Source organism: Leptonychotes weddellii, chromosome 5, assembly GCF_054177405.1.
Source record: "Leptonychotes weddellii isolate Sample4059 chromosome 5, ASM5417740v2, whole genome shotgun sequence".
Classification (NCBI taxonomy): Eukaryota; Metazoa; Chordata; class Mammalia; order Carnivora; family Phocidae; genus Leptonychotes; species Leptonychotes weddellii.
Genome location: NC_138373.1, coordinates 159,781,994 through 159,809,959, shown reverse-complemented (window position 1 = coordinate 159,809,959; position 27,966 = coordinate 159,781,994). Strand labels below are relative to the sequence as shown.

General features: G+C 62.5%; 3 protein-coding genes across 8 annotated transcripts in view; 1 reads left to right on the top strand and 2 right to left on the bottom strand.

Moving 5' to 3' along the window:
• On the bottom strand, positions 1–6,356 carry MIOX (myo-inositol oxygenase). The gene is made up of 9 exons (XM_081822739.1): positions 1,861–6,356; positions 1,571–1,651; positions 1,286–1,448; positions 1,065–1,132; positions 838–947; positions 697–764; positions 555–604; positions 323–435; positions 1–227 (listed from the first exon to the last, which is right to left on the bottom strand). The coding sequence occupies exons 2-9, from the start codon at positions 1,607–1,609 to the stop codon at positions 119–121; spliced, it is 720 nt and encodes a 239-aa protein (XP_081678865.1). The 5' UTR covers positions 1,610–1,651; positions 1,861–6,356; the 3' UTR covers positions 1–118.
• ADM2 (adrenomedullin 2) lies at positions 6,351–7,617 on the bottom strand. The gene is made up of 2 exons (XM_006735380.3): positions 7,436–7,617; positions 6,351–6,822 (listed from the first exon to the last, which is right to left on the bottom strand). Exons 1-2 carry the CDS (start codon positions 7,543–7,545, stop codon positions 6,504–6,506), a joined length of 429 nt encoding a protein of 142 aa, XP_006735443.2. The 5' UTR covers positions 7,546–7,617; the 3' UTR covers positions 6,351–6,503.
• A 4,836-nt stretch (positions 7,618–12,453) lies between these two features.
• SBF1 (SET binding factor 1) overlaps positions 12,454–27,966 on the top strand; it is a 29,705-nt gene continuing 14,192 nt past the window's right edge. For 4 of the 6 annotated variants that reach the window (XR_014145981.1, XM_081822737.1, XM_081822736.1 and 1 more), the window contains exons 1-28: positions 12,454–12,659; positions 19,332–19,417; positions 19,849–19,986; positions 20,198–20,356; positions 20,442–20,552; positions 20,886–20,909; positions 21,129–21,234; positions 21,344–21,476; positions 21,551–21,659; positions 21,750–21,863; positions 21,973–22,050; positions 22,408–22,521; positions 22,600–22,728; positions 22,813–22,911; positions 23,009–23,213; positions 23,294–23,406; positions 24,175–24,324; positions 24,604–24,672; positions 24,753–24,911; positions 24,985–25,250; positions 25,335–25,507; positions 25,591–25,664; positions 25,747–25,942; positions 26,147–26,274; positions 26,726–26,904; positions 27,004–27,140; positions 27,253–27,460; positions 27,607–27,803. Coding sequence is in view for 5 of the 6 variants with exons in the window: in XM_081822737.1 (XP_081678863.1) it covers positions 12,605–12,659; positions 19,332–19,417; positions 19,849–19,986; positions 20,198–20,356; positions 20,442–20,552; positions 20,886–20,909; positions 21,129–21,234; positions 21,344–21,476; positions 21,551–21,659; positions 21,750–21,863; positions 21,973–22,050; positions 22,408–22,521; positions 22,600–22,728; positions 22,813–22,911; positions 23,009–23,213; positions 23,294–23,406; positions 24,175–24,324; positions 24,604–24,672; positions 24,753–24,911; positions 24,985–25,250; positions 25,335–25,507; positions 25,591–25,664; positions 25,747–25,942; positions 26,147–26,274; positions 26,726–26,904; positions 27,004–27,140; positions 27,253–27,460; positions 27,607–27,803 (3,709 nt within the window). In the remaining variant the exon portion in view is untranslated. The remainder of the gene's footprint in view (positions 12,660–19,331; positions 19,418–19,848; positions 19,987–20,197; positions 20,357–20,441; positions 20,553–20,885; positions 20,910–21,128; positions 21,235–21,343; positions 21,477–21,550; positions 21,660–21,749; positions 21,864–21,972; positions 22,051–22,407; positions 22,522–22,599; positions 22,729–22,812; positions 22,912–23,008; positions 23,214–23,293; positions 23,407–24,174; positions 24,325–24,603; positions 24,673–24,752; positions 24,912–24,984; positions 25,251–25,334; positions 25,508–25,590; positions 25,665–25,746; positions 25,943–26,146; positions 26,275–26,725; positions 26,905–27,003; positions 27,141–27,252; positions 27,461–27,606; positions 27,804–27,966) is intronic. The other 2 variants (XM_081822738.1, XM_081822735.1) reach the window with 1 other exon arrangement.

The window sequence follows — 27,966 nt, the reverse complement described above, 5'->3', positions numbered from 1 at the left end:
GGCTGCTTCAATGTCTTTATTGGCACTGAGCAGAGTGGTCAGGGCAGGGAGCGCTGACTTAGGTGTGCATGTGAGTCCCGGGACAGTGGCCGTCCCCTCGGGCACCTGGCCAGGCTGGTCACCAGCTCAGCACACCAGGGCAGTACTTGTCGATGAGGCCCTGGTAGTAGGGCCGCAGCGCGTCCACATCTGGCAGCTCGGGACTCTTGGTGTAGAGGTCAAATTTGCTGCAGCAGAGGAGGGACCGCGCCCTGTGAGGAAGCCCCCGCCCCTCCAGTCCCCTCGTCCCTCCCTCCGCCAGCCCCCACAGGGATGGCCGTACTTAAACTCCTGCACCCAGGGAAGCATGGCCAGGTCCTGCTCACTGCACAGCCGCCGGTAGTCGCCACCCGTGTGCCAAGGGTAGAAGGAGTGGAATCGGACCACGTAGAAGGCCTGAGGGCAGAGGGAAGCCACGCCCAGCACGCTCCAGGAGGGCGGGGCGAGGGCGGGGCGAGGGCGGGGCTTGCCGGGCCGGGCCGGGGCTCTTGGCTTGGGCCCTCCCCTCCACCTACCTCTGGGGGAAGAGAGAATTTGTTGAACTTCATCATCTGGTACATGTACTCTGTGGGAGACACGGTGTGACCCCCGGGCTCCCAGAGCCGTGGCGCCCACCGTGGTCCCCATCGTCCCCACGGCCCGCCTAACTGGCCTCACCGTCATGGCCCCAGGACATGAGGACGTTCTCCAGGCCGCAGTGAGGCTGGTACATGCCGAGCTCCGTGCTGCAGGGAAAGATAGAGGGTGAGGGGCGCGGGAGCAACGTGGGGAAGAGGACCAGCAGCGGGGGAGCAGTACCTGTATCGAGGATCCTGGAGGTCCGGGTTGTCCTGGAAGGTGGAGTCGCAGAAAACCACAGAGGCCTGGGGACGGCAGCCAACTGGGAAGGTGTCTCCAACGACCGCCCACTGCGGACACGCAGCCACGGTGGGTGTGACTGGCCTGCCCACACGGCGGGTTTCCAGAGCCCTGAGCCCAGGCTGTCCCAGCCTCACCCTGCTGCACCCCTTCACCCCTGCCCTTACCTGGGGCTCCCCTGCCAGAACCAGAACCTTCCCCAGGTCATGCAGCAGCCCCACGAGATGGAACCAGTCTGGAAGGGAGAGGGACAGAGCCGGCTAGTGCCTGGGGGTGGCAAGACTGGGGCAGAGGAGGAGGACGGGGCTTGGGGCTCAGGGGTGAGGCCAGGAAAGGGCCAAGACCCATTTGCCCTCCCACTGCAGCCCACCACGGGAGGGAGGTGCACCCTTGTCAGGGTGGGCTTTCCGGATGCCCTCAGCGGTCTGGAAGGCATGGAAGGAATTGGGGAAGTCCACGTCTGGGTCCGACTCATCCACCAGCCTGTCCAGCATGTCCACAGCTTCCAAGACGGTCATTTTCTTGTAGGAGAAGCCCCCAAACTGGGTGTGCTAGACCAGGAAGGGGAGGTCAGCATAGCCACGGGGTTGGCTAGATCAGGGCCCAGTCCCTCTCCATCCATCCATTAAGCCTGGGGAGGTGGGGACTGGCAGCAGAGGAAGCTACCAAGTACCTTTTTCCTGACGAAGTCCACGGTCTGCTGCGTGTGCATAAGCTTGTACGTGGCAAAGACACGGTCCAGGAGTCGGCCAGACTGCAAGCCAGAGGGTTAGCCAGGAGGCTCAATCCCTGCCCTTCACACCTGTGGGGCCCACTGCTCCGGTCTCCCAAGCTTGGCCCCAAAGATATGAATGGGGGCGTCCAAGGGCGGACCTGGAGCTGTACAAAGGGGCAGGTGCTGCCCTCTCTGGAGAAAGATGGGGCTGGGGTGGGGTTGGGGCGGGGCCGGGGTGGGGCCCTTACCGTGTAGTTGCGGAAGCTGCCCTTGTCTTTGGCTACCTCTGGGTCCACATCAGGCCGGTAGACCAGGGAAGGGTCTGGGCCCTGGTTGGGTGGGTGATTAAACCCATTTCACCATGATGCCAGCTCCATGAGGAAGCGGGGACATCCCCATGGGGACACCAGAGCCTAAGAGATGGATCAGCAGCGAGGCTGGCAGACAGCAGGGCACACCCCCTCCCAGGCACACCGGCCATCGGAGGCAAACTCGCTCTGGGCGTCCTTCTCTGCAAAGTGGATGTCAGCCAGATGCCTGCTTCCAGAGTGATGCAGGGGTGCACGGGATGCTGTGTGGGGGCGCACAGCACCAGCACCCAGCATCTCCTCAGGACCTGGGTCTGCAGGGAGCCCAAGGGTGGGGCTGCTGACCCTTGCCCCAGCTAAACCTAAACTGCAGGAGAAAGACAGGAAGGAGGGAGCCCTTTGACCGGGACCAGCAGACTGGCGGGAACCAGCTGGGAGAGGGTGGGGGGCTGCTGCTCCTTCCCATGAGGGACAACCAGCCCCTGGGTGAGCAGTCTGTGGGGCCACATCTACACTGGGTCTGGAGTACTCACCACAGCCACCTTCATCTTCATCTTGAGGGAGTAGAGTTGGCAGGTGGGGGAGAGTCCCACGGGCTGTGTGCCCCTATATATGCCCACAGGTTACATAAGAGACCGGACACCACCCAGCCCCTTGGCCTTGGCCCTCGGTAATGAGTGACCATCCACCGTCCTCCTGGCCTCAGAAGTTAATGTGTCAGCACAGAAGCAGCTCCCAGCACCCCGACCCAGGCCCCAGCCCTCTGTCCCTGACTTCAGCCTCCCTGGGCGACTGACCTGATTAGGACTGGAAGGCCGGAGTGCGCTGCCAGCCTCCTGGGCTTCCCCCAAGGGTTTTAAACACCTCCCGGCCCACAGTAGGCCCCTCCCAACAGGTCATGCAGACCCCAGACCCCACCCATCAGCCTCAGGCCCTTGGGATTCTGGGAAGGGCAGGGGCTTATAAGAAAAGTTATTCTGACACTTGCTAAATGGGAGTGAAAGACTTTATTCACCACTATTGCAATAGGGGAGAGAGAATCCGACAAAAGTAAAGACAGCCAGGGACTGACTGCCAGTAAGCAGAGTGGGGTCAGGGGATGGAAAATTGCTAAGGGCTGATATCAAGGGTGGGGGGATTCTTGCTAAACCGGCTTACAGGATTCTTGCTAAAAGGCCTGCCAGGTGATCAGATCTCAAGGGCGGGGGTGGGGATTCTTGCTAATACTGGGTGAGGCCTAGAGGAGCCGCCTGGCTGGTTTGGTCAAGAGTGGGCTCTTTGTCTGGCATTTGAGGTGAGAGGCTCCATCCGGAGTCAGGGCAGAGATGAATTCAGCCGGCATTTACTGCATGGACCCGAGCTGGGCACCAAAGACGCAGCAGGGACCTGACTGATATATACACCTTCCTGGGAGCTGACATTCCCCAAGGAGGAGGCAGACACACAGCAAAACAAGTCATTGTCGCCTATGGGAAAGGCCGGTGCTCTTGAGAAAGACAGTGCGGGGGTCTGAGTATGGTCAGGTCTGGGAAGTCTGGAGGTGGCCCGAGGGCAGTTGGTGACACTCAAGGTGTCAGTCTCCACCTGGTGGTGTGCGTGTCAGAGCACCTACTCAGCTTCACTGAGGCAAGAAGGCTGTGGGGGTGGGGCCCTGCTCCTGCCTGTGCTGAGAATAAACTGGGGGGGGGTGCTGGGGCCCCACACTTAAAATGGCAAAGTTCGGGGGGCACCTGGGTGGCTCAGTTGGTGAAGCATCTGCCTTCGGCTCAGGTCATGATCCCAGGGTCCTGGAATCGAGTCCCCGTTCGGGCTCCCTGCTCAGCAGGGAGTCTGCTTCTCCCTCTGCCGCTCCCCCTGCTCATGTGCTCTCTCTCTCTCTCTCTCTGTAGCTGTGTGTCTCAAAGGAATAAATAAAATCTTTTAAAAAATAAAATAAAATAGCGAAGTGCAAGCTGCCTTCAGGACTCTCCCAGGGCTTGACACGTGCTGTCATCTGCTTATTTTACCTTTGAGATTCTTCTCCTTCTGCCTCCTCCCACTAGGATGTCAGGTGGGGGGGTAATCGCTAATATTTCTCGAATGCTCAGCAAACAATGCTGAAGGGATGGAGGGGGCTCCAGGGAGGTGACTGGAGCCGTCACCCCAAAAGCAGGTGGTGGCTTGGACAGAAAAAGGAGAAAATGACCAGCCCACAGCATTTGTCTGAGGAAGATGTGGCTGGTGGGTGCTCTGGAGGAGCTCGGGTGCTGCCACTGAAAGTCCAAGTGGGGCATCAGGTAGGTGGCCCCGGCGTGGCCTGGAGCTCAGGGGCCGGGTGGATGCCACATGTCACAGCACAGGGATGCCTTGAGGTCAGCAGTCCATCCTGCTTTGAGGAAAATCCACCCGCACTTTGGAATGGCCCAGCAAGGGTACAGGGCATGGGATCCTGGGGGTCTGGAAGCTCTGACCAATTGGACGGGACAGTGTGGGGGGTGCTCTCGGCAGAAAGAACATCCTGTGCGGAAGACCAGACCACACACAGGCCCAGGACTGGAGCCTGGGGGGGCGGGTCTTGGCCACGTGGTGCTCCTAACTGTCTAGCTTTGACCCTCCTAGACCCCTCCTCTTCCTCTCTCCCCGGTCCCCCTCGCCAGGTCCTCACTGCCAGCTCTCCCTGCCTGCCCTGCTGACACCCTTCGGTGGCTCTGAGGCCCGGCCCACTGGCCTCTCCTGCCCTCACTCACTCACTCTGGTTCCAGCCTCTCTTAGCTGCTTTGGGGGGGGCAGTCCCCAGCCACACCCACTCCTCCTGTGGCCTTGGGGCCTTGGCACTCTAAGCTCCTTCCCTCTGGGACCCTTGCAAACCTCAGACCTACGCTTCCTCCAGGCAGCCTTTCCTGCCTGCCTTGCTCTGCTTCCCACACAACACGAACCACTCTCACTGCAGGGCAGGAACCCGCCGGAACTGTCCTCACAGGGCCTAATGGAGGGAAGATGCCTTACCTGGCCAGGTGATTCCCAAGCCAGAAGAGCAAGTACGAGGGTGGGAGCCCACATGGGAGTTCCAGGAGCCTCCCACCCTTGGGGGGCCCAGGGTCTCTGAGAGGCAGGCCTGCCAGCAACCCAGAGCACCCCTGATGTCTGTGGCTGCGGTTTCTGCTTCTAGAGGTGGGAGAACGATAGCGTTCTCCTCACAGGGTGACCAACAGATGTTGACAGATTAGGTGCTGTTATGAGTGTTTGCCAAGTACTAGAAACCACCTTTCTCTTGGGGCACCTGGGGGACTCCGATGGTTAAACGTCTGCCTTTGGCTCAGGTCATGACCTCAGGGTCCTGGGATCGAGCCCCACATCGGGCTCCCTGCTCAGCGGGAAGCCTGCTTCTCTCTCTCCCTCTCCCTCTGTACTCTCTCTCTCTCAAATAAATAAACTAAAAATCTTTAAAAAAAAAAAAAAAGAAAGAAAGAAAGAAAAAGAAGCCACCTTTCTGAATGCTGGGTCACGCCCATATGACATGGGGGTGTCAGTGATGAGGGACTAGCAAAGGCTCAGGGATCACAACACGCAAAGGCCTGACCTGGGGTGATATACACCAGAAGGGGCCAGAGATCCTGTTCTAACCTTTAAAGGGCAATCTACCTCCCCAAATTCTCGACAAGCCTGCTCCAGCCTCCTGCTGTCCCTGTGCCTGCCCCCAGTGGATCCCCAAGCTGGGCAGGGTGGGGTCAGGGAGACTCTGTTGCCTGCGGTACCCCCTACCCTTGTCTGGCCCTCCCACCCCACTTGAGGTGGTGATGGTTTTGACCTCATTGACCAATTTGAGCTGGGAGATCTTGCCCCCACCCAGCCCCACCCTGCCCTGAGGGATGGGAAGGGGCAGTCTGCTCTGGGCTGTCCGGCCCCCAAATGCCCCAGTGTGCCTCCAGAACCTCTACGCCCTCTCCCAGGCTCCCCAGCTACCTGGCTAGAGATCCAGGGAGGGGTCTCCATTTTCACCTGGAGCCCCGAGGCTCCAGAGAACACAGCTCCCAGCAGACCTGTCCTCCATTTACCCCGGCCCTGGGGACAGGGACCACAGTGGGGCCCTCCTCCCTGCCGCCTTCCCAGTCTCAAGGGCACAGGGAGTGGAAAGGCTGGGGACCTGGGACAGGCAAAGTGTGCATGCCCAAAGCCAGGGTTGAATCTGATGCTGTCAGGACCGGGGCGATGGGGGTGGGGGACGGGGTCATGCTGGGCCAACTGGTGCTTGCCCAGCATGGCCCTGGGTAGTCAGGACCCTGGCTTCTGCTCCACATCCTTGGGCGGACCCTGCCCCTCTGAAACCCTTTCCGGGGGTACAGACTCTGCCTGCAGATCTCCTTGGGTCTACACATGTGCGTGGGTTTCCGCATCCAAAGCTATTTAAGATTGCTTGCTACAGAAACTGGTGGGGGTGGGGTGGGCTGGGAGTTGCCTCCAGGGCCTGCACCCTGGTTACCGAGGTGTGCAGGAGGCCCAGGGGGCCGGGTGGGGGCTGGGTGGGGGCTGGGGGCCCAGATGCAGCTCTGGGGTTGAGGTGCAGCATTCCAGCGGGGCCAGGCATGGTTATGGCCAGCTCCGCGTCAGCCGTAGCTGTGGGGGCTGCTGGGGTCCACGGGGGCTGAGTCCCGGGGGCCGGCTGACCCAACCAGCTGCCAGAGGCGGTGGCTGAGGTTCTGCACCTGGCAGGTGCCCAGCACACAGCCCACCCGCAGGAGCTGGGCTCGGGGCCTGCGGGGGCCCAAGTGCCGGTGGGGGCTGACCCCGAGAGGCCGACCCGTAGCGGGGGCTCGGCTGGCGCTCCTCTGTGGCTGGAGGGCCTGGTGTAGCTTCCAGACCACACGCCGAGGTGCAGGGTGTCGAGGCTTCAGGCCACCGGAAGGGGTCCTGGCTGGGGGCTCCCTGCAGAGGGGAATGGAGGAAGTAAACCTGATGGCCCAACCTTTCGGGGACCCCCCCAAACCCACCCACTTTCCCCTCCACACAGGCCTGGGGTCATTGGCAGGGGAAGCCCAGGGTCCCTTTGGAGCTCCGGGCTTGGGTCCTGGCTCTCAGCCACCTCAGCAGCCCAGGTCACATGTCCATTCACCTGTGCCTCCCTGGGCAAAGGGCAGTGTCGGCCTCTGTGGGTCACTATGTTCACGACCCGTGTGACCCCCCCTTCCCAGCCCTCCCTTTGGGGGGGTTGGGGGATGGTGGGCAATCCTGGGGATCCCTCTAGCCTCCCCTCTCCTAGCCAACCTCTCCTTGAGGGGGTTGCTCTACCAATGGGGGAGGGGAGGGCCCTAGGAGAGAGGCAAACAAAGAGGGGCCTCTTGCCCTGCTCAGGGTTTGCTGAAGGCATATTTTCTGGCCCTTGATTTAGGAGGTAAGCCCTGGCAGCGGATGGGGGTTTCCCCAATGCTGGAGGAATAGGAGGAGGGGGGTACAGGGAGCGGAATGGAGGGGGCCCTCCCCAGGCATTCTGGTTTCCTTCCCTGCGGGCCACGGTTTGGCTGGTGTGAACCCCACTCACCTGGGTGGGGCAGGCTGCTGGCTCCGGCCCAGGCTGTGGGACAGCGTGCCTGGGAGCAGCAGGTAGAGGAGGCTGATGCAACCAAAGGTGACCGTCAGGAGCCGGGCCATGGCAGGCGGGGCTGGAGGGAGTGTGAGCCAGGCAGGTGTGGGGGACTGACGACCCTCACCTCCAGCCACCCCTTTCCCTGGCCCACTGGGAAGCCTTGGTGATCAGGGGCACAGGCGTGGGGACAGGCAAGCTCATACCTATGTCTGTCGGTGAGTAGGTGTCAGGCGAAAGGCGGCCAGTAGGTCTGCTGTTGGCTGGGCAGGGAGCACCTGGTGGGTGGGGAATGTCCTCAGTCAGTCTGTGGTCTGTGGTTGGTCGGGGTCCTGCTTGGGACCTGGCCTCAGCACCTCCAGAACTAAATAGTCTTTCCAGGAGGAGGCGGAGCCGGATGCCCCAGCTGGGCGGGGAGCCCGGCCCTCCTGCTCCCTATTCCTGCCCAGCCCGCTGGGTAGCACAGAGGGTGCAGAGAAGGGGGGTAGCCTGACAGGAGCCCCATCCTGCTGCGAAGTGCTCCGACTGGCCAGGGACCCTAGCGGCTACCAGCCTCATCTATGGCGCCTTCTGGTGGAGAACACTGTCCTGGGGCCTGGGAATCTTCCAGGCTGAAGGAGTGGGTGTTGGGGCTGCAGTCAGCTAGACCGGGTCCTGCCCCTAGATGTCTGCCCTGATGAGCGGCCTGGGGGACCTGGCTAGAATCACTGCTGGAGAAGAGCAGCTAGCTAGTCAGTTCCTCACAGAGGTGATTTGGAGACCCTCCCTCCAGACCCCCTCACAGCTGTGTTCTGAAAAATCTCCACCCTCTTTTCCCCTTTTAATGAAGTATTAAATGGTTTTTGTAAGAAATTTAAATAAGTAAAAAGTGAGACCCCTGCATTGCCACCCACTGTGGATTCTTCTGGGTGGTCACCACATTCCTGACTCTCTCACGCACACTAGTGTATTTCACTAGGGGCAGGTGGTGGTGTGTGTGTGTTACACGGGTATATGTAAGTAAAAACATATATAAAGAGAGAGACTGCCATTCTTTCTTGTGCTTGGCCCTCCTCCAATGTGTAGGTGTTCTGTAACTTCTTTTTTTTTTTTTTTTAAAGAATTTATTTATTTATTAGAGAGAGAGATAGCGAGAGCAGGAACACAAGCAGGGGGAGTGGGAGAGGGAGAAGCAGGCTTCCTGCTGAGCAGGGAGCCCGATGTGGGACTCGATCCCAGGACCCTGGGATCATGACCTGAGCCGAAGGCAGACGCTTAACGACTGAGCCACCCAGGCGCCCCGTTCTGTAACTTCTTAATTGATCTTTTATTAATGAGCAATTAGGCCATGTCTGGTCTTTCTTTTTTTTTTTTTAAAGATTTTATTTATTTATTTGAGAGAGAGAGAATGAAAGACAGAGAGCATGAGAGGGAGGAGGGTCAGAGGGAGAAGCAGACTCCCAGCTGAGCAGGGAGCCCGATGCGGGACTCGATCCCGGGACTCCAGGATTATGACCTGAGCCGAAGGCAGTCGCTTAACCAACTGAGCCACCCAGGCGCCCCTTTGTCTGGTCTTTCTAAGAGCAAGAACCCTTGTATTGTGAGCTCAGAGAAGTGTCTGGATAGGATACTTTCCTAGAAGTAGAAATTCTGGTTGAAGGTGAAGCTGTGTGTTGACGGATAGTACTATCCATTCTCCACAAAGCTTGTGCCATCCACTCTCAACTGATAATGGGCTTGGCTTTAGCCATTCTTTGGGTCTTTGTCTATCTGAGAAGGGACAATTACCCCATCACCCCCCCCGCCCCCCGCAGATGTTTCTTTGATCATCTGAGCATCTCTGTGTCCATTCACATCTCTTCCTGTCTTAGTTGCTCCAGTCCTGTTCCCTCTGTCAAGTCATCACGGATGACCTGGTCACTCTGCTCCTCCTGCTGCACACACCATGGGAGCTCAATAAACATTTGCTGGGTGAATAAATCAACAAGTGTGGAACGCATGACATATTAAAGAGCTTGGTTTACATCCTGAAGAAGGTAGGGAAGCATCAGCAGCTATTCCGGTTTCTATTTGTTTATTTATTTTTACCACCTGGGGGAGGAGAGAGAGTGAAGCCATCACATTTATATTAGAAAAGTGCCTGGGGCCGAGCAGACGGGTCTGAGAGAAACTGAGCGACCCTGGGGGGCAGGCGAGGAGGGTCAGCCCTTCTGTTTGCTGATGCAGGGAGCCCCTAGTGAGAGAGGGTAGGGCTTGGCTGCCTGGGGTCATCCTGGCCGAGGTGTCTGGCTGCCCTCTAGCCTTGTGGACCTGGGGCTGGAGGGAGGGCCGACCTGGAACACAGATCTGGGAGTTTCACAGACGGCAAGGCTCTGGGAGGCGAGAGGTGTGGTGAGCTCTGCCCCCAGACGGTGCAGACAGAGGACAGAAGCCGCATGCCAGCTCTGGAGGGACAACCAGGGAAGGGGTGGGCAGAGGACCCCCAGGGCAGCCTGCCCCCTCCCCCCAATCTGTCCACCACAGTCGCCAGTGCCGCCTTTCCAAAACTCGAAGGTGATCGTACTACTCACCCCTCCAATAAAGAAAAAATTAAATCAAAATTCCTTGCCTCTGCAAGATTTTTTAATCTGGGAAAGTGAAGGTAGACCTCAGTGCAGTTCACAGGCCTGTGGGTCACTGCATTCTTTCAGAATACTTGCTGCCACCATGGGCCTGTGGTCCTGTCTCCCCCCCAAACCCACAGATGCATGGGGTGTCCTCTGGCCCCCAAGTCTCAGCCTGGCTGCTTATTTTGCCCCTGTCCCTGCTGACTGGATGAGAGGCCCCCTCTGTGGCCCCACAGCCCCCTGGACAGCACATCTTGCAGTCCTTACTGTCTGTAATAGTGTGTGTGTCCTCCAAGGGGAGACCGAGGCTACCTTCAGTTACGCTCAGTTAGTTGCAGGAGCTGCTGGCCTGTGGAATTTCGCAAGAAGCCCAGAGGTTTCCCTGGCGAGTGGGGACTGGCCACAGGAGGAAGGTGGTGCTGGTGACGTTGGAAGAATGCTTTAGAGAAGAAATTTGTGTGGGGCAAGAAAAGCGAGGGTGGAGGCTGGCTGGGCAAAGAGCTTGAGGAGAGAGGTTTTGCTTGAATGTTTCAAGGTGGGGAGATTGAGTTTAATCCTCATGGCCAGGATCTGTAGAGAGTGAGGATGGGGGCCACTGATAGGGAACAGCAAGTGGGGGGGGGGAGGAGGGTGGGAGGGGCAGAGCCTCAGTGGTGACTGTGGAAGGAGGAGTTGTGGTGTGAGGGGGCAGACTTGGGGTTTGCTAATGCAACACAAGGCCTCCCCTCTGATGGCTTTGTTTTCTTTATAAAGGAGGGGCAGTGGGGTCATCTCTGAGACATAGCAGGTGGGGTCAGAGACTCCCCGGACATCAGCAGGCTGAGAAGTGGGGGGAATGTCCATGGTGTCATCATGGCCACTCTGCACTATGGGGTGGTGCAGGACTGTGCATGGCTGGGGTTTGCTAGATGAGGACAGTGAAAACAAAGTCAGAGAGGCCAGGGGCTGACAAGGACATGGGCAAGATGAGAGGTGATGGGAGCCACAGTGGGTGGGGGTAAAAGGCAGGAAGGAGGAAGCCAGGGAGAGTCACTCCCTGTAAGAGGGCTGAACCTGCTGGAGAGAGGAGGTAACAGGGCAAGCCTGGTGCCCCGGAGGAGGTGACATGGACAGCGCAGTGGTCAGGAGACTTGATGACGAGAAACTCAGTGGGGATATCATGGTCTAGAAGGGACCCCAAACCTACCCTCGACCCTAAGGCACCTCTGAAAGGGCTGCAAGGAATGGGCTCCTAAGGGCATGAGGGTGGGGGAGTGGGGCGCAGGGTCTCCACAGTCTCTGAGGGACAGCCAGCCCTGGACTCAGGCGCCAGGCCAGAGGATTTGCCAGGGACCCTGCCCGCCCAGGCACAGCTCGACGGCGTGGTCGGTGTGGTAATGTGGTGGTGAGGACCTTTTTGGGTATAAGTGACAGAAACCAACTCAAGCCACCTGGGGCCAAAAGGAGGGCTTCTCAGCCTATGGGCCCTATACCCAACAGAAGCAGATGTGTGGCTGGGCCTGAGCCCCAGGACCGGGAGCAGAGGGAAGGGAGCGCCTGGTGGGATCTCTGGGTTCAGTTTCATTCATTCTCCAGCTGGCTCCTGCAAGGGAGGGGCACTTGGATGTGGGCAGTCTGTTCCTTTCTATGTTCTTGTGCAGCCAAGCATCGAAAAGCAAGCCCAATCCTGCCAGCCCCTCCCAGCTGATCAGTGACGTGGCCCGAGGCTCCCTCCACCTCTCCAGCTCCTCTCCCAGCACGTCCTGCCCTAGACTCCGTGTCCCCCTCGCCCATCCCTGTGCCACGGCGGGGAGGCCCCGGCCGGTCCTCGCCCCTGAGGATGGTGCGGCCAACTCCCAGGCACCGCACCCGGCCTCCAGGTGCTCTCGGCTTAGGACGCTGCTCTTCACAGCGGGACCGGCAGCGCACCTTGTTAAAGAACACCCCACCCAAGGGGGGCCCGAGCTCTCCTCGGGCCGCGAACCCCAAGGGCAAGTCCTGGGTTCTCGCCCGCAATCCCCAGGTTGGCAGCCCGTGAGGGGACGGCCCCGGGCTCGTCCTGTGCCCCAGGCTTGGGAGATCTGGGGGCAGTCCCGGGCCCTTCCGCCTTCCTCCAAACTGGCAGCGCCGGCGTACAGCGGGATCCCCGGGAGCTCCCAGGAGCGAGGCCCGGCCGGTCTCCACCCCGGCGTAGGAGCCCGGAGCTCCGGGCCACCTCCGACCCCGGCCGCGCCTGCCGCTGACCCGCGCGAGCCGCCGTCGCTGTCAGCGCCCGGGGGGCGGTGCCGGGAGGGGACCCGCCCCCGGGAACCGAGCCCGCGCCGACTGGCCCAATGGGAGCGTGTAGCTCCGGGCCCCGCCCATGACGGGGGCGGAGCGGGGCCGCGCAGGCGCACGGCGCGGCCGGGCGGGCCGGCTGGCTGGGAAGATGGCGGCGGGAGCCCTGGCTGCCGCCGCGGAGCGGGCCCGGGGTGTCCGGGGAGCACGGGCCAGGGCCGGGGCCGGGCCATGAGCGCGCCGCCCTCGCGTCCCCGAGCCGCGGAGCCCGCCCGCGCACCTCGCCATGGCGCGGCTCGCGGACTACTTCGTGCTGGTGGCGTTCGGGCCGCACCCGCGCGGTGAGTGCCGGGCCCGCGGCCGAGGGCTGAGGGCGGAGGGCCGGAGCCCGGAGACCGGGAAGGGTCAGCCGGGGCGGCAGGACAGGCGCTCCGGGGCAGTCGCGGGGACATGTGAGGCGGGCGGGCTGCGGCCGCCGGGCCAGCACAAGGGTCGTCCGGGGCACCTGCCGGGCTGGGGTCGGGGGTCGCGGAGGGGCGGCCTCTCTGAGGACAGCAGGGCCGTGCGACACGGCGAGCCGAACCTGCCCATCACACTCAGGACAGAACCGGGTCAGGCAGCGCTTTGGCGTGGGCCTGGGAGGTGGGAGGGCCCCGAGAAGGCTCGGCCTCCCGCCTCCCAGTTGGGTGGGATGGGCCCTCTCTGCCTTGGCCGACTGCCGGGTAGCTCTGCCTCTAGGGGCACGGATACTTCGCTTGCCAGCCCCTCCTTTGACCCCCGGTGCCTCTGGTCTGGAGCCTCCGCCCTGCCCGTGTGGGATGTCTCTGGTCCGGGGGGATGCAGAAGAGGGGTGGGATTTAAGGACCACTTCAGGAGGAAATGTGAGGTGGAGAGAGAGAAGAGCATTCCTGGCAGAGGGCCTGCGGTCCTCATGCCTGCAAGCCAAGCCCTGGGTGGGGGATCATTGTGGTGACTGGTGCCGATGTCCAGGAGGTCCACGTCTAGGGGTAGCGCCTGCGTCTGAGAGCCCTTCAGCCCAGGGGTAGCAGAAAAGAGCCTGACAGTGACATCAGCAGCAGTCATGGAGACAGTGGCTTGGGGAGTGCTCTCCGTGTGCCAGGCCCTGCACAGCCCTGTGTGTGTGATCTCATTTCTTCCTCCCAGCAGCCCACCGAGGTTTCCTTGCCCTCTCCCTCGTACATAGAGTGGAGTCGGGCAGAGAGGCTGATTGCCTGGTCTGAGCCCCCACAGAGGCTAAGCCACCACCAAGCTGTGGGCTCAAATCCCAACTGCAGGGGGGCAGTACATGTCCTTGGGGGATGCCTCTGTGGTCAGGCTGGGGCTTAACCTCGAGACTGAAGGTGGGGTTGAGCCCCCAATCTGTGCTGCTTCTTGTCAGCCCAGTTGCCACTGTCATCACCCGGAACCCAGACTTTCTCTCCTCTTTGCCTTTCTTGCTGAGACTACCTGATGGACCCTGCACACTCCAGACCCTCCTCAGTGCCCTTGTAGGACTCGCTCCTCTTCTCTGTCCACGGGTTCATCCCCTGACACCCTCAGTGATGAGCGTGTCTTCCTCCCGAGAGGGAGGTTTTGCAGCAAGAACCAGTCATCTTTGTGTCCCAGTCTGCACGTGGCAGGCTCACTGTCAGTGTTGTACAGGCCCACAGAGGGAGAACTGTCTGTTCCAAGGTGCACGTCGGGGGCAGTGAGGAGGCCATGCCACCTGGAACAGAGGGAGGCATGGGATCCAGGGGAACAAGGTTGGCTGAGGGGCTGCCCCAGCGTGAGGGGCCCTGGGCTGGAGCTGCATGAACAGAGTGGGCTTGGAGGCTGACGATGCTGAGGGTGGTGTGGGAAGGGTCTGGGGAGGCAGAGACCACAGGCAGAGGCCAGGTGGTAGCAACAGGGATGGGGAGTTGAGGGTGAATTAGGGAGGTGGGAGGTGGTATGAGTGGGCATGGCAGGCTGGCTGTGACACTCAGGGGGTGGGCACCCCTGGCATTTGTGGTCTCTGATAAAGACAGGAGAGAAGGCTGGAGTCCATAATGCCTGCTTACCCTGAGTGTCCACTGCAGTAGGGGTGTGGGCCACGGAGCCCCCTCACCACTGCCTTCAGGGCTGGAGCTGGTCAGTTGCTGGCTGGCCACCCAGCTTCAGGGCCTCCGTTGGCAGGACTCATCCATCCCTGTGAGAAATAAGCCCACGGTCAGGACCCTGGCCATAGTGCTGAGGTCAGAGCCCGGTGGAGGGGGGAAGCCTGAAGCAGAAGAGCACTACATGGGGGAGTCAGTGGTACCTGCTTTGCCACTTGATAGCTCTTGACCTTGGGCCAGTCTTCCAGTTCTCTGCACCTCAGCTTTTTCATCTGGACTTGGAATGAGTCACACAGACCTCCCAGGCTGCCATGAGCATGAGGTGGACACAAATGTGAAGCTGTTCACAGGGGAGGCTCCAGGACGTAATGGGTGTCTTACTAATGATGAGCAGCAGGTGTGTGGATACCCACAGGCCCTGACACAGTGGGCACTTCTGCTGGAGGTGAGGACCCTGTGTGCTGGCAGGCCTAGGACATCAGGACAGGGATGCAGGGTCTTCTGGGTTCAGTGGAGGGGGTAGGAGAGGGGGATATCTGTCCTTGGCCTGGATCTAGACATCCTGTCTGGAGCTGGTGGATGCAGGGTCTGGGTACAGGAGCCCTGCCTGAGGGAGCATCTGGTTTTTTTGTGTGTGTGTGTTTTAAGATTTTATTTATTTATTTGAGAGAGAGAGTGAGAGCACAAGAGGGGGGAGCGGGAGAGGGAGAAGCAGACTCCCCGCTGAGCAGGGAGCCCGATGTGGGACTCGATCCCGGGACTCCAGGATCATGACCTGAGCCCAAGGCAGCCGCTTAACCGACTGAGCCACCCAGGCGCCCTATTTATTTATTTTTTAAAAGATTTTATTTATTGAGAGGGAGAGAGAAGGATAGCATGAGAGGGAGGAGTGTCAGAGGGAGAAGCAGACTCCCCGCTGAGCAGGGAGCCCGACGCGGGACTCGATCCCGGGACTCCAGGATCATGACCTGAGCCGAAGGCAGTCGCTTAACCGACTGAGCCACCCAGGCGCCTGGGAGCATCTGGTTTTATGGTTACCATCTGGCAGACCTCTCCAGGCAGGAGCATGGGGAGGGGGCTGAATGGGACCCCAGCTTTCAGAGTGCAGACCCCTCCCCTGGTGAGTGGGAGGAGCTCCTTCACTCAGGACATGGGTTTAGCACCTTCTGTACCCCGGGCCCAGCTCTGGGGATGCTGTGGGGGCCAGTCAGATCACACCTGCCTAGCTTCTGGGCTGGGAGGGCCCTGACAGTGGTCAGTTGATTGAACACAGCATGGCCAGTGCCAGGCTGTGTCTTTGGGAGCAGGAGACACACTTGACCTGACCAGGCAGCTGGGTGCATGTCTACCAGGGAGGAGGACCCTTCCCCATGCCCAGCCCCATCCCTAGCATTTGAGAAGAAGACCTTCTGTCCCATGGCCTGGCCTCTCTCAGATCTGACTGTGCTGAGCGGGCCACATTCCTGGGCCCCATCTTCTCTCCCCACCCATGTTCCTGCCCTCTGGAGCAGGTTGGGGCTGTTTGGAATGGCCTCAGCTGGCTTCCAGCCCCCACCCTGGGAGCCGGTCTGGTCTGCCTGGGGGAAGGTTGGGGAGGACCACTGGAGAGGCGGCAGCCCCTCTGCACACATCCTGTTGCTGTGGCTGCTGGGATGCCCTGGGTGTGGAGGTTGGGTGGGTGGAGCAGCAGGAAGGTCCCGTCCTTCCTTCACTCTCTTCCTATAGCTGAGCTTGTCCCAGGGCATCTGCACTGGGGTGTGTGGAGGAACGGGAGGGGCAGGCAGAGGAGGCTGCCATCCTCCCTTGCCTCTGCTCACTGTGCATGCTGGCCTGGGCTGGCCCTTCAGGCGTCGGAGCCTGGCACTGGTGACGGCCACTGCCAGCAGATGACAGAACGCGTGCTCTGTGTTCTCTCGCCCTGTGTTCAGGCCTACAGCCCACACAGGGCTGGCTGTGGGGACATGGTTGCAAGAGGAAGTGCTTGTCCGCCTATGTGTCTCAGGGGACTTTGGTGCCCTTCCTCCTAAGGCCTCTCAAAGAGTCCCACCCTGGGACACATGATGGTGCTGGTTAGATTAGTTCTACCACTGTGGGGTGATAGGGTGCCCTTCCTCCTCCGAGGTGGGGGAGGCTCTGGTGGGGCAGGGAGCTGAGCTGCTGCAGGTCACCTCCATGGCCACAAGGGCTCAAGTGGGTGGGGGACACTGGGAGACATGGCAGAGCCCTCACCTCCCCCAGGATGCAGGCCAGCAGCCAGGTTGCAGCCTGGCCCCAGCTAGCACAGAGCTGAGGTGTGGGCCAGGTTTCAGAGAGGCTTGGAAAGAGAGGAGGAGTCCGGGCCTCTCTGCGGTGTGCCCTTCCAGGAAGGGCTTGCCTGTCCTGGAGCACCCTGGGGCTCCAAAAGCTGCCCTGCACTTCTGATTAAGGAACCTGTTTGCTTGTGGGGTGTGAGTGGGCCTGGGTGTGGGAGTATGGCTGTGCAGCTGGCCGTATGCATCCGGCAAGCCCTAATTAGGCTGCGTCGGTCTGTGCCGGGCACAGGTGCAGCGATGGATACAGAGACGTAGTTTCTTGCTTATGGAGCTCCCATCTGGCCCAGCCAGCCAACAGGTGCACCAGGAGCCACAGAGGAGTTTAGTGGAGGGAGGGAGGTCCTGGGGGTCCTGCTCTAGGCCCCAGGCTCAGGCAGGGTGCAGAGAGCTGCCTGGAGGAGAGGGCACTCTTTGGACTGAGACCTGAAGGCCAAGTTTGGGACCATCATGGCCCAGAGAAGGAGCTGGGGGCTGTGGGGGGGATGCCTACTGGCCGTGGGGGCAGTTGAAAGAAAGCCTCCAGTTGGTTCTGCAGAGGGCGGAGCCCTGCAAGTGGGAGTTGATGGTTCACAGGCTAAATGGGGTGGGTAGGGTGGGTCGTGGACAATGGCCAGTTACGTTGTCTACTTCCCTGTGGGGAGAGGCTGCTGAGAGCAGCCCTCTGAAGGCTGTCTGGCCTTGGGAGGGAGCCTGTGGGGCAGAGGCTACTGTCCCCGTCTGCATACATCCTCTCTTCCTTCCTCCGCCCGCTGCCTCATGGCAAGAACTGGGTGAGCCCTGGGTGCCAGCCAGGCCCAGGCCCAGATGGTGGTTTGGGGCTGCACACAAATCAGCCCTTGGGGGAGTGGGTGGGGAGGGAAGCCATGGGTCAGGGTGAGCTGGCCTGGGCCTGTTGAGGGTGGCCCTGGGGAGTGGGCCTGGGGGACCCAAGAGGCTTTGTCTTAGTGGACCATGTGCGTGTATGCATGCTTATGTGTAGATAGGTACAGTACCAACAGACACCTGTTCCTGTTCCCTCTCTCATCTGGTCTGTCTTTTCAGAGTCTCAGTGGTGGGAGGGGGTGGGGAACAGGAAACTGAGGTTTTGTGAGTCAGAGTCATGGCCCCTCCTCGCCCCACCGGCAGCAACCTGCCCGCCGCTGCCGACCTCCTTGTCATTGCCTCCATGATCCTGGAGGGTGGGTCGTCTCCTGAGATTGTAGCTCAGCTCCTTTGCTGTCGAGTTGCTGGGGTCTCCTCACCAGTGCCCAGGCCCCTGGCTCTGTCTGAGGCTCCTGTGCACATTTAGGATGGACCTGGCTGGCTGGACGGGGGTGGGGGAGCTGTATGCAGCAGGTCTTCAGAGGCTGTGTCCCTTGGCTTTCTGGGCCTTGGGGCAGGCCCTTAGAGAGGCTTCATGCCCAATGCCCACTCCTTACCTATTCGCTCCTACTCTCCTAATGGTGTGGGCGGTGGTGTCGAAGCTGGTTTGAGCATAGGGTGGGGACATCTGTGCCCAGGGACCTGCCTGTCGTGTGTGAGAGGTGAAGGTAGGGAGGTTTCTGTCTTAGCTGCTTTACCCTGCTGCCATGCTGGGTGGGCTGGAGGTAGAACAGAGACCTGTGTCCGTTCTCTGCTCGTCTTGTGAGGTGAGTGGTCCCCTGACAGGGCCCTCATCATGCCTCCTAGTTTGGCTCTGGAGTGGGTGAGCAAGATGCAAGGGCCCCTGACTCCACCCATGTGGACCGGAGCTCTAGGCATGGAGTGGGGGAAGCAGCCCTGGGCCTCCTGCCCCCATCCCTCCCCCTGGCCCAGGGGACCTATGGGGGCTGCGCTCCGCGCCCCCGGTCTGTGTGGCTGTGCGCGGTGTTGTGTGCAGGCAGAGACAGCAGGCCTTCAGTGCCCCTGACTGTGGCTGGATCCCCAGCGCCCAGGAGGGTGCTCCTTCAGTGGGTGTCCTGAGACCTGGTCTCTGTCCTTCCTGACAGCTACCACCTCTCTGGGCCCTGTGCTGGGCCTGTCTCTGAGGCCATGGTACAGGGCAGTTTGGGCCTGGGTGCTCTCTCCCCTGGCATAGACAACAGGTGTGAGACCTCTGCCTCTCAAGTGGGCTCAGAGCTGGCAGGTGAGGTGAACCAGGGAGTGGGGTGCCCCCGTCCTCATGGTGCTCACTGCCTGGTGGGGCTAAGTGCCGAAGCTGGTGGTCGGCTATGGAACATCCAGAGCTGCTCTCCCCTTGGTGGAGGGCTGGCTTGCCGGTGTGCAGCAGGCTGGAGGTGGGTTCTGCCTGGGGGTGTTGGCGTGTTGGGGAGGGGCACGGGAGTGGCACCAGGCCGGGGCTTCCATGCTTTTGGTGCCTGGCCTAGCCAGAGGCTTTCAGGACTCCCTGTCCCATACCAGGGCTTCTCTCTGTGCCCTCTGGGGGCCCTGGGGTCCGTGACTGCCTAGTGGCCACCCCTCATGAGACTATTTTTAGGGAAATGATAGGTCTGGGAGCTGAGGCTGGTCTGATGCTACACAAAGTCCAGGCTGGGTAGGAGGTTTCCATCTGAGACCCTTGAGGCTCCTGCCTGGGTGGGGGGTGTGGGTGGTGGGAGATGCCCTGACTACCTGCTTCTGTCCTCAGGGAGTGGGGAAGGCCAGGGCCATATCCTGCAACGCTTCCCAGAGAAGGACTGGGAGGACAACCCGTTCCCCCAGGGCATCGAGCTGGTGAGTGGGGGGTGCTGAGGTGGGGGTGGGGGCAGGCCGGCACTGGTTTCCCCAGGACTGTGAGGAGCCTCTGCAGTGCCCAGCCCCCGATGGGCATAAGGAGATAGCTGAGCTGCTGCAGAGGGTGGAGGGTGGGGGTCACGGGCTTGGCTGGCAGGGTACTTGGTGCCCACAGCACGTCATGTTGTCTGTCCCTTGTGATGGGGAGACCATGTCCTGCATCAGGGAGTTCTCTGGCCACAGTGAGACCAGAAGCTGTGATTTCCTTTTGGGGGGAGGGTTGAGGTCTAGGAGGTGAGATGCACCGAGGGTCACAGAGTGAGGTGCTGCCTGCTACACTGGAACCTGGTGTCCATGCCCTGGATGCAGACTTCTGAGGGCAGGGAGACAGAGGGAGCCAACTGCTGACCCCTCACCCCCCTCCCCTGCAGTTTTGCCAGCCCAGCGGGTGGCAGCTGTGTCCTGAGAGGAACCCACCAACCTTCTTCGTTGCCGTCCTCACCGACATCAACTCTGAGCGGCACTACTGCGCCTGCTTGACCTTCTGGGAGCCAGCAGAGCCCACACAGGTCATCTTGGGGGCTCGGGGGTACAGCCTGATGGGGTTCTGGCTACGGGCGACTCCCTCTGCCTCTGTCCACGCGTTTGTCTCCCTGTCTGTGGCAAGTCCTGGTGCCTCAACCCCACGGAGGCCTGAGTTCCCGTCTGAGTCACCGGTGTCCTCCCCCGGGGCCTGTGGGACATGCCTGAGAGCGGGGCAGACGGGGCTTCTGTCCACAGGAAGTGGTGTGCGCCGAGGACGCCACTGAGCGGGAGGAGGAGGCGGACGAGGGCGGCCCAGCGCAACTGTCGCCTGCGACCCCTGGCCCACCTGGCCAGCTGTTCGCGCCCAAGACACTGGTGCTGGTGTCTCGACTGGACCACGCGGAGGTGTTCAGGGTGAGGCGGGCAGCCAGGGCTCAAGGCAGGATATGGGGCGCCCCTGCCGATGGCGCCACCATTCCCCAGTTTGTGGTCCTTGCAGAACAGCCTGGGCCTCATTTACACCATCCATGTGGAGGGCCTGAACGTGGGCCTGGAGAATGTGATCGGAAACCTGCTCACGTGCATCATCCCCCTGGCGGGGGGCTCACAGGTGGGTCCTGGGGGCAGCTGCTGTCCGCCCATAGCCACGGCCCTCCTGGTGTCCCAGACCACGAGGGTGCAGCCTGTGGGCGCTCAGTGTCCAGCTGGGCTCAGCCTGGCCCAGACCTTGGACGCTCTCCTGCATCTTGGCCCTGCCTGCTCACCTGTGTGTCCCATGTCTTGCCTGGCTCCCTACCTGGCACCCTTCAGGTCCTCTGTCCTCTTGTTCCTTGGGTGTGCCTGGCTCTGGATATTGGTGTCGGCGTGACTGTCTGCTCCCTGGTCAGTGTCCCCACGTGTAGGTGCGTCTAACTGTGTTTCTCTGCCTGTCTGTCCTGTGCAGCTGGACTCTGTTGAGGATGGAGTGGTACGGATTCTTTGTTTCTTCTGCCCACCCAGGCCCCACCTTGCCCCAGGTCAGAGGCCCTGAGTTTTCTTGGCAGCAGGGCTCAGGCCGGGAGGCCGGCCGTGGCCTTTCCCTCCTGTTGTGAGGCCTGTCTTGGCCGGTCTCGCCTCCGCTCCTGGAGCTCTGGGCAGAGACGGGTCTGGGCGGGGCAGCTGAGCACCGGCCCCTCTCTTTCCACAGAGAACCATCTCTTTGGGGGCCGGTGACCGGCAGGTCATCCAGACCCCACTCGCCGACTCGCTGCCCATCAGCCGCTGCAGTGTTGCCCTGCTGTTCCGCCAGTTGGGTGAGCCCGGCCGCCCCAGCTGCGCATGCCGCCCTCTCGCCCGCCGGGCCCGGGTCACAGGAGGGGTTCGTGCTCAGCTGGCCCTCCAAGCCTGTGTTTTTCTCTGCAGGCATCACCAACGTGCTGTCTTTGTTCTGCGCTGCACTCACGGAGCACAAGGTGCTCTTCCTGTCCCGGAGCTACCAGCGGCTCTCAGATGCCTGCCGGGGCCTCCTGGCGTTGCTGTTTCCTCTCCGATACAGGTGCCCCTGCTGCCGCCCAGCCCCTCCTCCCGCCCCACCCTCGGCCCCCCGCACTGAGCCCTCGCCCATTGCAGCTTCACCTACGTGCCCATCCTGCCGGCGCAGCTCTTGGAGGTCCTCAGCACCCCCACGCCCTTCATCATCGGTGTCAACGCGGCCTTCCAGGCAGAGACCCAAGAACTGGTGAGGGCTGTGGCCTGTGCCTGCCTCCCTGCTCCGGGCCACGCCGACTGGCCGGTGGCTCCCTGACCGCTTGCTCCCTTTGATCCATAGCTGGACGTGATCGTTGCTGATCTCGACGGAGGGACGGTGACGGTCCCTGAGTGTGTGCACATTCCCCCCCTGCCGGAGCCGCTGCAGAGTCAGACACACAGTGTGCTGAGCATGGTGAGGCGGGGCCAGGGGCTTCGGGGCAGCTGAGATGGGGTCACCTGGCAGCAAGGGGAGCCCCGGGCCCTGGGTGCGCGGCCATCCCTACTCCCCTCTGCTTCTGCAGGTCCTGGATCCAGAGCTGGAGTTAGCGGATCTTGCCTTCCCACCACCGTCAACGAACGCTTCCTCCCTGAAGATGCAGGTGGGGGTAACTGCGGTCCCAGCGCAGGGGCCTGTGCTAACCCTGCGCCCTCTCCTTAGGTCTGCAGCCACCCCTCTGGGCCAGTTGCAGGGGGCCGCGTCGGGGGGGGGGTGAGTCTTTAAGGGGTCTGTGTGGGAGTGGTCGTCAGCACTGAGCCTCAGAGGAGTCGCTGTGGCTTTGTGTGAAAGAAGGTTGGAGGAGCAGGACGGGGCAGAGGCACCTGGGAGGCCTGGCAGGGCATGGGTAGGTGTGTGTGCGTGCATCGGGGTGGAGCCTGGGGTAGGTGGAGGGCCGCCATGTGCAGGGGCTGGGGCAGGCCTGTGGCCTCGCCCTCATCTGCACTCGCCTGCGCCTCAGGACAAGGAACTGCGTGCTGTCTTTCTGCGGCTCTTTGCTCAGCTCCTACAGGGCTATCGTTGGTGTCTGCACATGGTCCGCATCCATCCAGAGCCTGTCATCCGCTTTCATAAGGTGGGCCACAGGTCAGGCTAAGGGTGGAAGCGGGCAGGAAGTCAATGCTGAGGGGCTGACCCCCTTGTATGCCCCCAGGCAGCCTTCCTGGGCCAGCGTGGGCTGGTGGAGGATGATTTCCTGATGAAGGTGCTGGAGGGCATGGCCTTTGCAGGCTTCGTGTCAGAGCGTGGGGTCCCTTACCGTGCTACGGACCTGTTCGATGAGGTGCACCCCCCACCCCAGTTGGGAGGAGCCCCCGCCACCACTCCCTGCCTCGCCCAGCCTGCCTGACCCTGCCTCCTCCCCCAGCTGGTGGCCCATGAGGTGGCACGGATGCGGGCAGATGAGAACCACCCCCAGCGCGTCCTGCGTCACGTCAGAGAACTGGCAGAGCAGCTTTACAAGAATGTATGGCGGGTGACACAAGGGGGTGGACCAGCCTGGCCCGGTCACCGTGCCACCTGGCATCAGGGAGCTTGCCCACACTTACACGTGTCCCACCCAGGAGAACCCGTACCCCGCTGTGGCTATGCACAAGGTGCAGAGGCCAGGGGAGGCCAGTCACCTGCGGCGGGTGCCCCGCCCCTTCCCCCGGCTGGATGACGGCATGGTGCAGTGGATCGTGGACCAGGCCACAGCCAAGATGCAGGGCGCACCCCCGGCCGTGAAGGCTGAGAGGAGGACCACCGTGCCCTCGGGGCCCCCCATGAGTGCGTAACGGGGAGGGGGCCAGGGAGCTCGGCCCAGGGTAGGCACGAGGTCAGAGATGAGTGCGTTTTCTTTTCCCCAGCTGCCATCTTGGAGCGGAGTGGCGGGCTCCATGGCAACAGTGCACGCCGGCTGGAGGTGGTTCGAAACTGTATCTCCTACGTGTTTGAGGGGAAGATGCTTGAGGCCAAGAAGGTGAGGGCAGCCGGGCGCAGGGAGCACCTGTGAAGGGTGCTGGACCCAGGGTCTGTTCACCTGCCAGGGGCATGAGGGGCAGGTGACACCAGGTGTCAGGCCCCTTCCTCAGTGCAGCTGGGCAGAGCCTGCGGTGGGGGAGGCTCGCAGGAGGGCTTTACTTCGTCTTCCAGACATGGGAACCTGCAGGTTTCTGCTTCTGAGTTTCTTCTTCATCCTTCCTGACGGAAGTGCAGGCCCACCCCAGTTGTGTGTGTGTTGGTCTCGCCCTCTGTGGTGTTCGAGAGCTCCTCTGGGTTTCACAGCAGCCAGATTGCGTCTCGGCTGCACTGTCTCCTGGGAGGGGCCTGCAGGGCTCCCAGTGGTTTTACGATGAAAAGCAATAAGAGAACAAGCACACGGCCCTTTCTGCGGCCTGCCCGGTGCCTAGCCGGCCACCAGCTCTGCGTTAGACTTATGCTTTTTGGACATTGAGGCCCTGGCCAGCGGGGGGCTGCAGACATGGGAGCTGGTGCGTGCTGGGGCTCGGGGCCAAGGGGCTGCACCCTGGCTGTGGATGTGCAGCGTCTCCGTCTCTGCAGGGCAGTGAACTCGCAGAGTCTAGGCACACGCAACCTGGACCGCTTCCAGGTCCCCTCTGTGCTTAGAGCCTGGGCTCTGGCCTCTCGGGGGCCGCTGCCCTCCCCTCCTGGGCTCTGTGCCCTGTGCCTCCCCCCTCCTTCCAGGGCATGGCTGGATGCCCCCAGCCCCGTGTTCCCCTGTCCCCAGCTGCTGCCAGCTGTGCTGAGGGCCCTGAAGGGGCGCGCGGCACGCCGCTGCCTCACACAAGAGCTGCACCTGCACGTGCAGCAGAACCGGGCAGTCCTGGACCACCAGCAGTTTGACTTCGTTGTCCGCATGATGAACTGCTGCCTGCAGGTGAGGCCGGCCCCCACCCTGCTCCTGATGTGGACGCAAGGGTGGGGCAGGCAGGGGTTCCCCGGTCTGCCCATGAGGACGCATCTTCTGGCAGTGCCGACAGCTGGGGAGATCCTGGTCTGGGGGTGGGGGTGGCAGGGGGAGGACCTGAACCTCCGGGCGGCCCTTTGGGAGCCGGCTCAGACGGGGATAGTGGTGGGAGATGCTGCTCTGGCGGCGGGGCCGGTCAGGGCAGGGTGGGCGTGTGGGCACGGTTCGGGCAGCTCACGGTTCTTGCAGGACTGCACCTCCCTGGACGAGCATGGCATCGCAGCGGCTCTGCTGCCCCTGGTCACGGCCTTCTGCCGGGTGAGTGCTGGGGTCGCCCCGGTGCCCTTCCCTCGCCCCCTCCTGCTGCACCTGGTGACCTCCCACCCTGGCCTCTGCAGAAGCTGAGCCCGGGAGTGACCCAGTTTGCATACAGCTGCGTGCAGGAGCACGTGGTGTGGAGCACCCCGCAGTTCTGGGAGGCCATGTTCTACGGGGACGTGCAGACCCACATCCGGGCCCTCTACTTAGAGCCTGCTGAGGACGGAGACCACGTGCAGGTGTGTGGGGACTCCCGGGCCTCGGGCCAACCCAGCCCAGCCCCGTCCTGGCTCACCTTGGGCGCTGTGGCAGGTGGGGGAGCTGTCTGCACGGGAGGACGAGCGCTCTGCCCTGGATGTGGCCTCTGAGCAGCGGCGCCTGTGGCCAACCCTGAGCCGAGAGAAGCAGCAGGAGCTGGTGCAGAAGGAGGAGAGCACGGTGTTCAGCCAGGCCATCCACTACGCCAACCGCATGAGCTACCTGCTGCTGCCCCTGGACAGTAGCAAGAGCCGCCTCCTGCGGGAGCGCGCAGGGCTGGGCGACCTGGAGAGCGCCAGCAACAGTCTGGTCACCAGCAGGTGCGGCCGGGGCCTCGTGGGCCTTGGAGGTGGGTGGGGCTCGGCTGGCCGGGCCTGTGCCCACGTGCCCCCTCCCTGGCCTAGCATGGCGGGCAGTGTGGCGGAGAGCTATGACACGGAGAGTGGCTTCGAGGATGCAGAGACCTGCGATGTGGCCGGGGCCGTGGTCCGCTTCATTAACCGCTTTGTGGACAAGGTCTGCACAGAGAGTGGGGTCACCAGCGACCACCTCAAGGGGCTGCATGTCATGGTGCCAGGTACGGGGGGCCTGGGTGTGGAAACGCTCTCCTGAGCCGGGCAGGCATGGGGGGCCCAGGGTATGAAAGCGACTGTCTCCCAGACATCGTCCAGATGCACATCGAGACTCTGGAGGCTGTGCACCGTGAGAGCAAGAGGCTGCCCCCCATCCAAAAGGTGAGCGGGGACCGGGCAGGGCTGCGGGGCCCCAGGGCCTGGGCGGTATCCCGAGGTGCCATTCTTCTTTCTCCCTGAGCAGCCGAAACTGCTGCGGCCACGCCTGCTGCCCGATGAGGAGTGTGTGCTGGATGGCTTGCGCGTCTACCTGCTGCCAGATGGGCGTGAGGGGGGCACGGGGGGCACCGGGGGGGGACCCGCACTGCTCCCGGCTGAGGGCGCCGTCTTCCTTACCACGTACCGGGTGATCTTCACGGGGATGCCCACCGACCCCCTGGGTGAGCCTTTGGACCCTTCGTCTGCCCCCGCCCTCCCTTCCCCACCGGGGTGCTTGGGGGGAATAGGACTTTCCCTCCTCAGGGGCGCGGGGTCTCTGTGCAAGACAGGTCGTTGTCTGCCCCCCTCCCACCTGCCCGGGACCTCCATAGCTCTGGTACCCCGAGACTCTGCCCTCCCCCTGACTCTGCCGGGCCTGTGCTAAGTCGGGGAACAGGTGGTGGTGCGTTCCTTCCCGGTGGCTGCGCTGACCAAGGAGAAGCGCATCAGCGTGCAGAACCCTGTGGACCAGCTCCTGCAGGACGGGCTGCAGCTGCGCTCCTGCACATTCCAGGTCTGGCCAGGGGAGGTGCCGGGCACGGGCGTGCTGGGGGGCTTTGGGGCCCCTGCGTCGTGGCTCTCGTTCTCATGAGCTGGTGTTAGGCGGGACCTCACCCATGGCGCCTGGGATGTCTTGTTCACACTCAAGCCGCCGTGCTGTAGCTCGGTGTCGTTGGCCTGTGTGACGTGCTGGCCTTTAGGGCTCCTGTGCTTGTTTGGGGGGACCCTGACCCTGGCATCCGTGTATCCCGCACGAGTGAAAGTCACACAAACGAGTGTGACAACTTGGTGACAACCGGCCACACACCGCATGACGAGCGGCCCCTGCATGCCCGCTGCCCCTCAGGAGGACGCCCCTGCCAGGCTCCAGGGGCCCCCAGCTGCTTGCCGGCGGCCTGCGTGCCTCTGTGGCCAGGGCCAGAGCCCAGGGCGCCCGGACGCTGAGGGCCTCTTGTCTGACACAGCTGCTGAAGATGGCCTTTGACGAGGAGGTGGGGTCCGACAGCGCCGAGCTCTTCCGCAAGCAGCTGCACAAGCTGCGGTACCCGCCAGACATCAGGGGCACCTTCGCCTTCACCCTGGGTTCCCCCCACACACCCGGCCGGCCGCCCCGCACCGCCAAGGACAAGGGCCCTTCCCTCAGGTGTGGCGCTGGGCCCCGGGGCCCCCGCCCCTCCCTGTGTGTGTGTCCCCCGGCATCCATTCTCTTGCCTCTGCTGACCTACGCCCGCACCCCCGCCAGGACCCTGTCCAGGAATATCGTGAAGAACGCCAAGAAAACCCTCGGGCGGCAGTACGTTACTCGGAAGAAGTACAACCCCCCCAGCTGGGAGCACCGGGGCCAGCCACCTCCTGAGGACCAGGAGGACGAGATCTCAGGTGGGTGGGGGCACGGGAAGCCCCTGGGGGGTCTGGGTGAAGACCCCACGTGCAGGGCCGGGGGCCTGGGCTTTCTGTGGGTGACGTGCCCCGTGTTCCCCGCCCGCCCCAGTGTTGGAGGAGCTGGAGCCCAGCACACTGACCCCGTCCTCGGCCCTGAAGCCCTCGGATCGCATGACCATGAGCAGCCTGGTGGAGCGGGCCTGCTGCCGGGACTACCAGCGTCTGGGGCTGGGCACGCTGAGCAGCAGCCTAAGCCGCGCCAAGTCCGAGCCCTTCCGAATCTCCCCGGTCAACCGCATGTACGCCATCTGCCGCAGGTGAGCAGGCCGCCCAGAAGCCGCGCCCTGGCTCCCGGTCCGGTGGCGCGCCTGGAGGGAGCGTGGCAGAGGCTCCGGGCAGGCGCGGCGCTGGGGGCGTGCCCTGTCTCCTGCGGCCTCAGCCGGACAGTTCTGACTCCTCGCAGCTACCCGGGGCTGCTGATCGTCCCCCAGAGCGTCCAGGACAACGCCCTGCAGCGCGTGTCCCGCTGCTACCGCCAGAACCGGTTCCCGGTGGTGTGCTGGCGCAGCGGGCGCTCCAGGGCTGTGCTGCTGCGCTCCGGCGGTCTGCATGGCAAGGGCGTCGTCGGCCTGTTCAAGGCCCAGAACGCGCCTTCCCCAGGTACCCGCGCCCGTCCCCGCGCGCGCCTTTGGCCCCCCCTCGCTCGTCCCCACGCACGCCTGTGGCATCCCCCCCCCCGCCCGTCCCCGCGCGCCCCTGCGGCAGCCCCCCCGCCCGTCTCCACGCGCCTGCGGCCCCCCTCCCGCCCGTCCCCGCGCGCCCC